This window comes from Apteryx rowi, unplaced genomic scaffold (assembly GCF_003343035.1).
Source record: "Apteryx rowi isolate R43461 unplaced genomic scaffold, aptRow1 scaffold_0, whole genome shotgun sequence".
Lineage (NCBI taxonomy): Eukaryota > Metazoa > Chordata > Aves > Apterygiformes > Apterygidae > Apteryx > Apteryx rowi.
The window spans coordinates 9,136,081-9,149,096 of NW_020447195.1; the positions used below are offsets into that span (position 1 = coordinate 9,136,081).

Consider the following 13,016-nt stretch of genomic DNA (forward strand, 5'->3'; position numbering starts at 1 on the left):
GTGCATTAACAAATCAGAATGTTGTCTTCATAAATGCATGTGTCCCACTGTCGCATCGTATGTGGCTTTTTTCAGAGAAGAGATATCTCTTAGGTAACAGGGATGTAAAGGGAATACAAATTATAAGAGGCAACAAAAGGATTCATTAAAAGACTCCAGCTTCTGCCCTGATTGCAAATTGCAATAACTGGAGGCAGGGGAGTGCTAAGGAAACTTAAGGAAAAAAAATTAAAGAAGCATTCTCTGAGGTGCTGCTGCTCTTCATGTGTTTACTTTCCAAGTGATCTTTTCCTGTTTTTAATGTTGATTCCAGGGCAAAGGACTACCAGGACCTCCAGTAAGTAATGAGGCTCTTTTTCAGGAGAAAAAGGCTTAAATTATCATATTAACTTTATTGGGTACTCTAAGTTTTTTGGCCGAGTGCTACACATCCCCCCCAAGCCTTAGATGCTTTTCCTGTGCTGGGCAGAGGAATATGGAGTTCTGCACGTGGGTAATATTGTGCTTTTTTACGTTTACCCTGACCCCAGAGCAGTTGGCCACTGGCGTAAATTCAAAGCACGGCAGCCTTGCAGTTGCTGGAGGTGGCCTTTTCTGGAGCAGCTTTTGTTCAGTGGGTCCTGGGCTGCCTCAGAGCTGCCCCGTGCTAGAGAGGAGGGAAGGCGTTAGTAATGTGTTGTGACAGCAACAGGAGCATGCTGCACAGGGAGACGGAGCAAAATAAGAGTGTACCTCAGTAAACTGATTGTTTGGGTGCAGGACTGGGTTCTTCTGAAGGATTAAACAAATGAGTATAGCCAGACTGTCTGCCCCTGGACTTTGGGAGCTAGGTGAGATCGCCAAGGGTGTAAAGCTCTTCTCTCTTCAACAGGGGCCTCCAGGACCCAGTGGACTCCCAGGTGGAAACGGATTTCGGGGTCCTCCTGTGAGTTTCTCCCACCATTTGATCCCCACTTACCAAACATGCTGCAGCCATGGAAGAGCGAGGTTCATTTCTGGCCCCTTATTCTGTTCTGTGAGCGTGATGAGCAAGACACTGTGCAAGCTCTACAAAAGCCCRTACTGTGCTATTCCCTATATCAGCTTGTGTGTAGGGTCACTCCAGTCAACCAGTGCAATGCCAATGGTGTACAACTGCTTGCAGCTATATCTTCCTTTACCGACTATGAGCAATAACGAAAGAGCAGCCAATGTCGCAGTAATGGTGGTCAGTTACCAGCTGTCATGCACTTTCTTTATTGAGAGAGATACTCCACCTCTTTAAGTATCCTTGATATGAAGCAACTGAGCAAAATGGGTCYGATCCTTCAATCTGACTGGGCCCCTTCTGCAGAAGCAAACACTTGTTTTGGGTGCCCGCAGCTCCCCTGGAGGTGCAGAGCCACTGAAAGCGGGAATGTAGGTGCAGGATGTATTCTCCCATCCTCCTCCCTACACTTGCTCGTGCATGTGCTGTTCTCTTTGCAGTCGCATAATCCTCTGCAGAGAGAGAGGTGCAGTTCAGCCACCTTAGAGATATCTTGCCCCTTATTCACAAATATGCAATGGTATTTGGTAATCACTCTTCTTCTCCCTTCACATTTTCATTCAAGTGGTTCATATGGGAAATTCTTACTTTTTTCTCACCTTTTTAGGGGCCTTTCGGTCTGCCAGGTTTCCCAGGGCCTCCTGGACCTCCAGGACCTCCCGTAAGTTCAGACTTGCAAATAAATGTGAGAAAATTCCCCATGGAGAGTTCAGGATTTTCTCCTTACTGCCAGAATGTGCATGTTTTATTTGCTGTTATTGCTGTGAGCACTCCCTTTTTGGGGCTAAATTTCAGCAGGCCATAAACACTGTGCCCCAAGGAGAGCAGTGACTGTTCACGGGCTGCACTTCTGCATGCTGATTATGTCCTGTTTGTTATTCGTGCTATAAGGGGTCGAGGAATCTAACAACGTCCAGGCTTTATGGCGTAGACAGATCACAGAGTGGACAAAAAGTCTCAAGTAAGAGCTGATTGGATCATTACAGGGTTTATCTTTTTGTCRTGCTACGCTCCCGAGAGAGGCCCTTCGCGAGAGCTTTTGAGCCTGGCACCTGTAGTCAAGAGTCCAGCTGCGCTAGGAAAGCCTTGGGAGGTGTGTTGGGTGCTGCACGTGACTCAGCCCCAACGCGGAGCAAGAKACTCCTGCCACGACGCAGCGCAAGAGCAGGTCGCTCAACCTCACAGCAAGCGGGACTTGAGACGAGCAGGCCTCCTTTGGGTTTGCTGTGGTTTCTCTGGAGAGTCTAATAGCGGGACTGGGAGGTTTTTCCCTAGGAACTTCCCCTGGGCCTGGAGGAGGACCAAACATGGTGGTGCTTCTCAGCCACTGCCTTCATGACCTAATGCTCAAGGCTCTTCTAGCTCAGCTGTTGGTCTCCAGGGGAATAGATATGACTGACATGTCTGTTTTGAGGACTGGTGCAGCTCATAATGCTTGTGACAGCTCTGGGTTCAGGGGCTGCAATTTGCACTGTGTGCCTAGCTATCTAGGGTGTGTTGATTCAGCTGTGTCTGTAAAGTGCATTTTCTAGAGATCATGCTCTCTTCTGGTGTTTGTCTTGATGTATTTAAAAGAGCACATTTTGTGAACTGCAGGGTCTTCCAGGCATCCTTCCTGATGGCGGTGGAGATCTTCAGGTAGGTTTTTCTTTATGTAGCATGAAAATATTTTTTGTTTCAATCCTTGATGTGGCTTTTTGTTGGCATATTTGGGTGAATGTGAAGTCATTCAACATGCACCAGTCAGACCTGTAGACACGGATCTAACTGCCATATCATACAAGCCCCCTGCATGCATAACTGTTTACAAAACTGAGGTGTTCTTTCAAGGAGCTAGATATAGTAGGGCTCATTTTGTGCTCAACCTTGCTTTCCAGTTTGCTTTCCAAAATGCAGGTTTTGCATATGTTCCTCATTTGCCAGTTTAACAAAAACAACTTTAACGTTTGACAAACGACAACAGCTTTTCACGCATCTGTTTCCAGCCCTGCTTTGTAAAAGAAAAGGTCGTGCATGTTGCACTGTTTATTTCCATGGATGATGGTACTGTGTTCCTATGGGCATATGCTTTGTTTAGACATTCTTCTATATACGAAAGTCTTGATTCCTTTATTTCAAGGGAATAAAAGGAGTGTTAAGCCAAAGAACGATGAAAGTGACATTTCTAGATTTCGCAGCTGTTGTTGTGACAGCATCTTTGGTTTTCTAATTGGCATGCCCCAAAAAAGCTCAGTCTGTTTAGACTGCCTTATGGCAAGTCACGTAGAACTTAATAGAAAATGATACTATTTCTGAATTTTTTATTTAAGTTACCCTGTGGAATATACTAGAAAATTGAATTCCTGCTAAAGAGGTGTAGCCTGAGGTTTTATTCAAAGAAAGAAASAAACAAACAAAAACTGCAGAAAAAAGTCTCATTCCCTATCTATACAGTTTTGGAGTACAGGCTCTAGACCCTCATTAAATTTCCATGCATGTTCTATTTTGTTCCCAGTCAAACCGGATTTCCACTACGGGCTCACCCAGCCCTAGACCTCTGCAGATACCAGCTTATTGGTATTTGGATTAATTTTTCACTAGGTCCCCTTCCTATAATCTCTAATGCGTGTGCTTTTTTTTTTTTTTTTTTTTGATTCAGTGAGTTGCCTCATGGAAATCAATGGTGGTCCACAGGAACATAAAATTAAGTATGTTCCTAATGGTTTGCAAGACACAGGTCCAGCTTCACTGAGAGACTGTGGTTCTCCAGCGTTTTGGGCTGTGGACCACTGTCAGCCCTCAGAATTTCTCACGGTCCATCCTGAACCTTTCCAGCAAGCTCTGGATTGCAATCACTCAAAGTGAAGCAGACCAATTGTAATCAGTGATCTTGTGGGTTACCTGTGGCCTGAGGGCCAGTTTGGGACACCCTGCTGTGGCGGAATGCCAGTGGATCCATCATTCTGTGAATGAATTAGTTATAGTGGATGTAGAGACRGAGCCCACTAATGTGTGTTTCCAGACGTGGCCTTGTCTCCTCTCCCTAGTAATGAAAGTAGCTTCCCAGATGCATGTGTGTACCAGAGAATGCTTCTGTTTCTTGCAGTGCCCAGCTTTGTGCCCACCAGGTCCTCCAGGCCCCCCAGGAATGCCAGGGTTCAAGGTAAGAAAAATCCTATCTGCAAATAAAAGGGATTGCCTCCCAAAATAAATGCYTCTATGAGCCCCTGGGCTGTGAAAGTATCACTTGAGCTTAAACTGTTTAACATACAGTCCACCTCTCCTGTATGCACTACACCTGTCTAAACCAGCCAGGCATTTTCCTGGGTATATGCTGTTGAGACAGAAACCCCCTAAAGCAGTGAAGTGTGAGACGAGAGAAGGATAAGGGCCTGATCCTGCCCTCTTTGCAATAGCAGCTCTGCTGCAGAACTCAATTCTGCAAAGTCCGTAGGCCCAGCAAGGTTCAGGAGCACTCTCCCTTCAACTGCAGCAAGGAGTTTTACATCCTGAAAGTAAGTATATGCATTTACAGGTTGCGCAGGTTTGTGGCTCCATCCCCTTGCAGATGGCAACCTTCGTTAGATACAAGTTTTGATTACTGATTTTGACAACTGCCATTCATTCCTAAAAGTGAAATTTAACCCCTTGCACAGGGTGAGCATAAAGATTAAGCAGCATGCAAGCCTGGCGAGATGGCCTTGTTTTTGGACTCAACTGATGACTGAGGAACAAACAGACAGTAGCACTCTAGGGCTGTCTCAAGAACAGTGTGCTGCCTTTTCGGGGTTCAGAGTTGTAAAAAATCTTTTCAGTTCTTATGTTGTGCTCACAGGTCCTGTGAATACAGAGATACATATTTTACCGTAGCGAGACATAACTCACATGACCAATTACAATTTCATTGTTATTTTATTCCCTGTGTAGCAACAGACAGCTTTCTGTTTATGTTGTTTGATGCTCGTACATAAATTTTAGGTTGCAACCCTCAAGAAACCTCACTCAGCAGTTAAGCCTCCTCTTCTCCATCCCCACCATCATTCACATGAATTCGGTGCAGTAGGTACACTCCAGTAAGCAGCTGAAGTAACAGGGACTGGGGTCTTTATAGCAGAATTTAGCAGAAGTTGGCAAGGGTGGAATATCTCCTGGGAAATGCTTTCGGTTTCTTGTGAACTGGGCTTTTTGCAGGTCTGTTTGGTCTCTGAGCTGAGTCACAGATATCGTTAGAAACACACAACAGTTAGGGCATAACTATTCAAAATTCATAGCTTATGAAATGGAAAGACCTGTGAAGGTCTTCAATTAGGATGCAAATGATGCATAAGACCTTCTGCATGGTGAGGAATAACATCTGCCATGGCTGAAATTAGTCTGAGTCTCTCCCACAGTAACAGGAAGGGAGCCAACACGCAAACTGAATCTGAGTTTATATAAAAGATTTCRGAGACATGGATTTCATCACAAGCCTGATGATGCAGACATTAAAGATTACTTAAACAAAAGAGAGGTTAAAGATGCAGAATGTGGTTTTCAGAGCATCTCAGCCCTGTTTTCAAAAGTGCTTGGAACTGAGTTCTGGTCACTGACCTGTTTTTGAGAATTGTATCTAGAGACCTGTAGCCTAGTCTCACAGCAGGTCACTCCTGAAAACTGAATCTGGATATTTCTTGAAATCACATCAATTCTGACACAGTGATACCTAGCACAACAGACAGAAACGGTTCATGGCTGGCTAGCCCCAAAACAGGTCTTTTCACACCTTTACAGCACAGGTACAGTTTATTTTCCCAGTAAGTTCTTTATATGTTACTTGGGTTTAGATTTTTCAGTTATCTAACAAAAATTAAACTTTAAAACAAGTACTGGAACGTTTGTCATTTGGGCTCTTATTTCTAGGGACACACTGGTCACAAAGGAGAACCTGGTGAAATAGGAAAAGAAGGAGAGAAGGTAAACTTCATCTTAAGGGAGGTGGGAGAGGATTTTTCTCTTTAAAAACACCCTGACAAAGTGTTTCTTCAAGAAGACAGGAAGAAATGAGGCAATTGGCTGAAYAACAAAGAGGAATTGAGTTTTTGATTGGGCTTGTCATATGACTGAAGTGTAATTGCTTCCACTGCTCTGTATGCATGTCTGTGTGTTAATACTTCAACAAGATTCATCTTCCCAATAATCATAGTGTTCAAGATTAGCTTCATAAGTTAACTCCTATTGTTTCATATGCAGGGATGTCAGCTCAGGAAAAAGCCCTGCATTAATCACTCAGGTAAATTCCTGACTGATCAAGTGTTCTTGTATGTAGAAGAAATTGTCCATAATGTAGAAGCAGATTCTGAAGCCTAAATCTGCGTGGGAGGGAGCTCAAGGAGACATAAGATGGGAAGATACCTGGATTTGGGTTGGCAGGCTCAAGCTGTCTCTCTTCCAGTCTAATTCATTTTTCTCTCTCAGGGTAGTCCTGGCCCTCCAGGTCCTCCGGGCATTCCCGGAAGCGTTGGCCTACAGGTAACACCTGCTCTTCAGACCAGTTCCCATGACCTTTTTACTGTGAAACTGAAGGGCAGTATTAGTCATTTTGCATTGCAAAAACAGCTATTGCCTCTGCCTGATAAGAGATATGAAAGTCAGTTGATGCTGGTGGGAAGGGTCCTGCTGGCTTCACTGAGCTTTGACTCAGGTCTTGGTATTGGCACATCGCCTTGGATGAGATATGCAAGCAATAGCTGCTTTTTTGCTGGTATTCTTTGTCTGAATTTGAGACTGAGCTCTGGACTGGCTTGAGAGTCTGGCGAGTGGCTTGAAGAGAGCAGACACTCTGAACACATGCGCTGTATGGRGGAATCCACACAGTGCCACTTGCTCAGAGATTGTCACCAATGGGCAAAAAGTCTTGTCTGTGCATCGGAAGACTTGAGTTTTCCATTTCTCCTCATGTTTCTTAAATATTTCTGTGTTGATGAGTTACTATATCATTCTGTTTTATATTTTAATAGTGGTTGGGTTTTAATTGATTTGTTTTCTTAATTAGGGTCCAAGAGGACTAAGAGGACTGCCTGGTCCGATGGGTCCAGCTGGTGACAGAGTAAGAAAAACCTTCTCCTGATTTTCTCACTCCACCACTGATTTCCCCCTTGCGAAGTCCAGACAGTGKGTGTACGTTTGTCCTTACTGAAGACCACTGGGGAACACGTAAAGATGCAAAGTGCAGGCCCTTTCCTGCACATCCTCCAGGCAGACCATCCCTCCAAAGGCAGGAAGAGTCTCTCTGTCTGAGGGGTTCRCAGGATCAGGCCCAGTATTAATTTGAGCATTCAGACAAGGACAAAGTGCTGCCCCTGCAGGACTGACCATGCTACAGAATCTTGCAAAAAAAGGAGAAACATTTTGTGAACATTTAACTCTCTGTTCCTGTCTCCTTACAAGAAAAAGCCAAAGAACCACTGAATGCACAAAGATTTTCAGGACATGGARAGTCTCCAGAAACACCAGGGTTTCAGGTCTAATGCTGCACCAAAGACTTCAGGGAGAACTGGATTAACCTCTAGCTAATCATGACCTTGGTCTTTTTCCAGGGTCCCCTGACCATGGGCCTAGAGGCTGAATGATTTGATTTTGAGAAAGCCATGTTCCAAATCTAGGAACATGTGTGTTTTCAAGATGTCAAGGCAATGAATGGTATCAGTAAATCATAGAGATAATGGTAGGGAGATCCACAGTAAACAGTAAAAAAAAAAAAAAAAAAAACCTCATTCAGAAGGGAAACTTTTGCAAGACTGTATTACAAACCAGCAAGAAGTATGGGGTGTCTTTCCAGGGTGTTATGCGTTTTCTTAGACTGCAATATAAGGTAGGGACTTTACCCTCTGCCAATGACAGCATTACAATGACATATTATTCTTTGCAGGGTGACATCGGTTTCAGAGGGCCACCTGGAATCCCAGGACCTCCAGGGAAAGCTGTACGTAYCCATTTCTTGGTGGCCTTGTGGCCTTGTCTTTTGCAATCAAAGCCTAAAGTTTACCTTTTCTGCACTAAGCTCTTTCCTGTCAGTGAACAGTAGGGATGTGTCTCARTCAGATTATCCCCTTTGCCTTTTTCCCTCCACTTAAAGCGATATGATTTTAGCTGAGCCAGACTTRTGACGTCTTTTCCCTCAGTCGTGCCCCATGCCCATTCTGCCAGAATAAGTTCGCCACATTTCCAGTGCTCTCTGTTCTTCACTGCTTCTCTCTGAACATTAGCAGCTGTGGGCAAACCCATGTAGACCTTCGTTTCTTTCCTGTGTAGTACCTGGGTAAAGCTTTTCTTGGGAAGAAGAGATTTGGGGAAGACTCAGCAAGTGCTGTCCTGAGGCTACTTTCTTTGGGCCTGATCTGTGGTTAGATCACAGCTCATAAGAACTTTTGCTACAAGGCAAAAACAGTCAATTGTGCATTAAAGATGCAATCCACATCCATTTGCAAAGCTCTGGGGTGAAGTGAAGTGTAGGAGAACACAGAACCTGCACACTTACCTCTGGGCAGACCCCCTTACCCTCTTTAACTTGCCTAAATATGAGACTAGAGCTGCATCTGCAGAACTATGGACTTCCTAATGGCATTTTCCACTGCCCGCTGGCCTGTCACCCAGCCTCTCCTTAGTGTGGTTAATGTAACATCCATTTTATAGCAGACAGCTTCATTTTTTTGTGGCAGGCAACACACCACAACCTGTGATGACCCCAAGGCAGTACCACCCTCTGGGGATCCTTCCCTAGTCTTTACAATTATAGAAGAAATTCATCTGAACTAAAATTAAATGAGGTACTTACTGTCCATCGAACATTAATTATGCCAAGAAGGACCTAGGCAGTAAACATTAATGTTTTTCTCTGACCCTGTTTCTCTATTGGTTAAAGAAAGTGCTTCCGAAAATGAAGGGGAACCTGGTCTCTGCCCTGGGGGATTGCTAGCAAAGTCCCCGTTGCGATTTGTCTGCATCAGGAGTTACAGAGTGTAACTGAGGAAATTACAGCAGAGCTCTGGGGGAGGATGTGTATACTTGTGCCTGGCAGCGGTAATGCCAGCAAACAGCACAAAGACTTCATCATTCACGCACTTGAAACATTAGTCTTTGTCACTGTGATGAAGATGCTTAATGGCTTTTCCTCTGTTGTTACAGGGAGACCAAGGGAACAAAGGACCTCAAGGATTCAGAGGGCCCAAAGGCGATACTGTAAGTGCAGTAAAGCTCTAGTCTGCTCAGATATTGAACACGAGTTTCAAAGGAGTCTTATCTTACAGCTTTATTATGGCTTGCCCCCTTAATTTATTTTTTAGTGCTTTACAGCATCCCTTCTTAAAGTAGAGTGGAGTTTGAAAACTTCCTTGTTACCAGCTGAGAGGCAGGTTCAGGAAGATGACACTGGCAGGGGCTAGCTGGAAGTCCTTGCTGGAAGATAGCTTTCCTTGTTTTGTTCTCAGCACTCTGTGCTTTCAGTTGTTTTATTTCTGCCTGTAAAAAGGGACTAATTGTTCTTATGTATCCTTTTAAAACACTTTGGGAACTGTGAATGAGAAACACTAATTAGTGGAAATATTATTTCTAGACATTTTACAATTTTTAATTATTATTTTTCTTCAAAAAAAATCAACAAACATACTTAACCAATAGTTTTATGGGAAGCTGTATTTCCCTTCATGGGAAATCCTGCATTCCAGGGTGTATTATTATTGAGCCAGAGGTTTTGACAATTTATTGGGCGCACCATGGCTAATCTGTTTTATCTTTTTGCCTGCGGTTCAAGTCAGAAGCAAACTAGAGGTTATCAAGAATATGCTTGCTTCCCTGTCCTTTAACCTGTTCTATTGGTCAGATATTTAATCTTAAATATTTCCTCTCAAACACAGCCCACATGAAAGGGATGAAATTATTCCTCTCAAAAATGAGATATTTATGTCTTGTTGGTGTTGAAGAGGCCTAAATGCCTCCTCTTACAATCTACAGCATGGAGCTCAGATCTTGTATCTCCATCCTTTGAAACAATAGAGAATTTTCTCAGATGCTGCAGCCAGCATTACATCAGTTTGCTGTTGTGCCCTAAAAGAACCAATATCCCTGTATGAGCAAATCAAGAGCCCACACAGACTGGATGAAATATTCCTACAGAGTTTGACTGTTATGTTTGTTTAATGGAGATTTTTAGGGGCTGTGTCCTGAATAACACAGGATTTGTTACTGATTTCTAGGGTAGACCTGGACCAAAAGGAAACCCAGGGGCTCGTGGACTCATAGGAGAACCTGTAAGTCAGTTAAGTAGGATGCAAGTCTCTCTGTCTTGCTTGCAGATGACAAGATAAGACATGATAGGAGAGGTCTTACATCTTACAGTCYGTGTTACCAAACTTCTACCCTGCATGTCTATTTGCGTAACTTTCAGTGTGGTCCTGGTTGGACCAAACTCTAGCTGTCCTGCTGTTAATGGCAAATCTCCCTTTCTTCCAGTTAGCCTAGAGCTGGGCCCATTGCCAAAGGTTCTTTGATGTGAATGTATTTTGCAAACCACAATGTCTGTCATGACCTTAACCTGCCCTGTGCATGGTTGCAGGGCATACCTGGCAAGGACGGACGAGATGGAGCTCCTGGACTCGATGGTGAGAAGGTTTGTAAAGTCCTGCTTAAACACTGTGCAGAAAGATTTCTGTTACTGTCCCACGCATGTTGTGAAGCTACTAATGCTTGTGAGGAAAGAGCATAGCTGGAGAGCTTTTGCTTCTAGAGAGAGTTTTCCAGTGGTGTAACTAATGAAGAAGAGTAAAGTTGCTCTCATTAATTAATCCCAAAGAAATTCCCTGAAGAAAGAAGATGCACAAATGGGCCATGCACGTATGATCTAAACTCAACTAAGTCTCTCTACTTAGTTGTTCCTATTGGCTGACTCTAGGCCTTCAGAGATGCTTTTTCAGAGCTGCTGACAGAGGCATCTGTTTGTTCTAATTGCCTGTAGACAAAGTGCTGTCAGGTGCTAGTTGCCTGATTTTTGAATGATGATCCCACAGGAACATGCTCTCTGTGTTGCCAAGGAAGGAAGGGTCTTGGATTATTAAGACTGGGAGCTGTGAGAGGACTAGGGAAACACTTGCAAGCACTGAGCACCCAACTGCCCCTTGTTTCCAGTGGGTGCCCAGCTCCTGTAGGCACCGTTGCAAGCTCACGCCAAGCGCTGCTCAGTGCATCTTGCACTCTGCAGGTACAACAGGCTCTGGGATCTGCAAATGCCGGGGGTGGGGGGAGATTTAAAATGCCTGTTTGTGAATGTCTCCCCTATCTTTGTCAAACCACTTCCAAGTAACAGGGGTCCCTCCTAACCTCTTGATATCCGCAGGGCGAAGCAGCTCGCATGGGTGCTCCTGGAGAGAAGGGGCCAAACGGACTTCCTGTGAGTATGGCAGCACAACCGGTTGCCCTCGAGGCATTGCAGCGGCTTGGTCTTTCGCAAAGATACGTTGTGGGGAGAGGAGAGGTTTGTTTTGTGCACTGCCTCACAAGGGGCCCCATTTAAGCCAAGACAAAATACACTTTTCCCACAATACAGAGGGGGAGCAGTGTACAAGACACAGTGGAACGCATCTGGAGTAACACTCRGTAGTAATATAGAAGTACCCTGACCTTTGGCCAGTCTCGCTCAGTTTAATATCTGAATTTGAGAGGGACTTTCCTTTCCACGTCCCAGTGATGTGCATCCCTTATGCAGGGAGCTAAGATCTGGGATACAACTGACCAGGATTCAGTAGTATTCTGAGCCGTGTCCTTGGCTTACTCAGTGTTCACTGGCAAAATATCTCTCTCCAGTCTTCCAACTATTTAAATGGAGGTAAAGTATTCTTTCCTTCCTATGTAGCAGAATATGTTGAACCTCCTTGGAGGGAGGTTTCTGCAGTGCAAAATGCTGCTGCTGCTGTTTTATTTGTATATTCCTCTTCTTTGCTCTAATTACCAAGCAGTAGCTTATTCAGAGCTTCTAGGACAGTGAACAAGAGGGAAATTGAAGCCATCATTTTCATGGCAAAAACTGCAGAAATGTAAATTCTCCATTACTTCAAGCAAACGTTGTTCCTTGTATGTCAAATCAGACCAGAATAGCAAATTTAATAACTCTACCTCTTCTGACACACTCTGTTGTTTTTTTACAGGGATTGCCTGGAAGAGCAGGTATTAAAGGCTCAAAGGGTGAACCAGTAAGTGAATCTCTTTAATGATGGGTTCTGATGGGGAAGCTATTAACTGTGTTGTGTCAAGACTTTTTGGCTTTGGGGGGTTAGTGCCCCTAAAGGAAGGACTTACCCCGAAGTGAGGGTGCCTGTGTTCCTGCCCAGGCTGAGTTCCCCTAGCAGAAATGAGCAGGAGTTAGGTACAACAACAACTGGCAAGACCCTGCTCTTGTTGAGACAGCTCTTGCACCTATTTCAGTGAAGACATATGGGATACATAGGAGGGTCACCAGTGGTTTGGTAAATCTCAGGAAGGGAAGCAGGCCCCTTTTTGTCAAGGTCCTGAGAGCAAGATTAATCTTCTGGGTTTTAAAGGGCTCTAACGGAGTATCTGCAAGCAGGAGCAGGATTTTCTCATCTTTCCTTCTGGAGACTTCTCCCCCMCMCACACACRCACATACCAGGAGAAAAGCCACCACAGAGCTCTAGATTGGCACCTACGTGTGAGATGAAAGAAGATCTCAGACAGACCAAAGCAGTCTGTCACAAAGCAATTCTGGAAAGTGTTGTCTTTCTGTCCCTCCCATTCTTTTCTGTATTTCCCCCCTCTGCACTTGCATCATTATTCTTGCTAATCCTYATGCATATGAGATAGCTGCAGGAAGACATTTCTCCTTGCACAGCAGTGACACAAGGATGAGTGAAGTGGGGTTCCCYGAGCATCCCTCCAACAGGGCTTCCCTGTCTTGCTGGGCCACTTCAGCCTGAKACGGGATGTGGTGGCACCACCCTGGGGCTGACAGCCCTCCCTAGTCACC

The 13,016-nt window shown here is 44.5% G+C and overlaps 1 protein-coding gene across 2 annotated transcripts in view; it reads left to right on the forward strand.

Moving 5' to 3' along the window:
• Positions 1 to 13,016, forward strand: part of COL9A3 (collagen type IX alpha 3 chain) — a 44,387-nt gene that overhangs the window by 14,999 nt on the left and 16,372 nt on the right. For both annotated transcript variants that reach the window (XM_026056882.1, XM_026056891.1), the window contains 14 exons: positions 314 to 337; positions 872 to 925; positions 1,635 to 1,688; positions 2,624 to 2,665; positions 4,113 to 4,169; positions 5,906 to 5,959; positions 6,461 to 6,514; positions 7,038 to 7,091; positions 7,914 to 7,967; positions 9,170 to 9,223; positions 10,237 to 10,290; positions 10,596 to 10,649; positions 11,373 to 11,426; positions 12,181 to 12,225. In XM_026056882.1, coding sequence (XP_025912667.1) covers positions 314 to 337; positions 872 to 925; positions 1,635 to 1,688; positions 2,624 to 2,665; positions 4,113 to 4,169; positions 5,906 to 5,959; positions 6,461 to 6,514; positions 7,038 to 7,091; positions 7,914 to 7,967; positions 9,170 to 9,223; positions 10,237 to 10,290; positions 10,596 to 10,649; positions 11,373 to 11,426; positions 12,181 to 12,225 — 708 coding nt within the window. The remainder of the gene's footprint in view (positions 1 to 313; positions 338 to 871; positions 926 to 1,634; positions 1,689 to 2,623; positions 2,666 to 4,112; positions 4,170 to 5,905; positions 5,960 to 6,460; positions 6,515 to 7,037; positions 7,092 to 7,913; positions 7,968 to 9,169; positions 9,224 to 10,236; positions 10,291 to 10,595; positions 10,650 to 11,372; positions 11,427 to 12,180; positions 12,226 to 13,016) is intronic.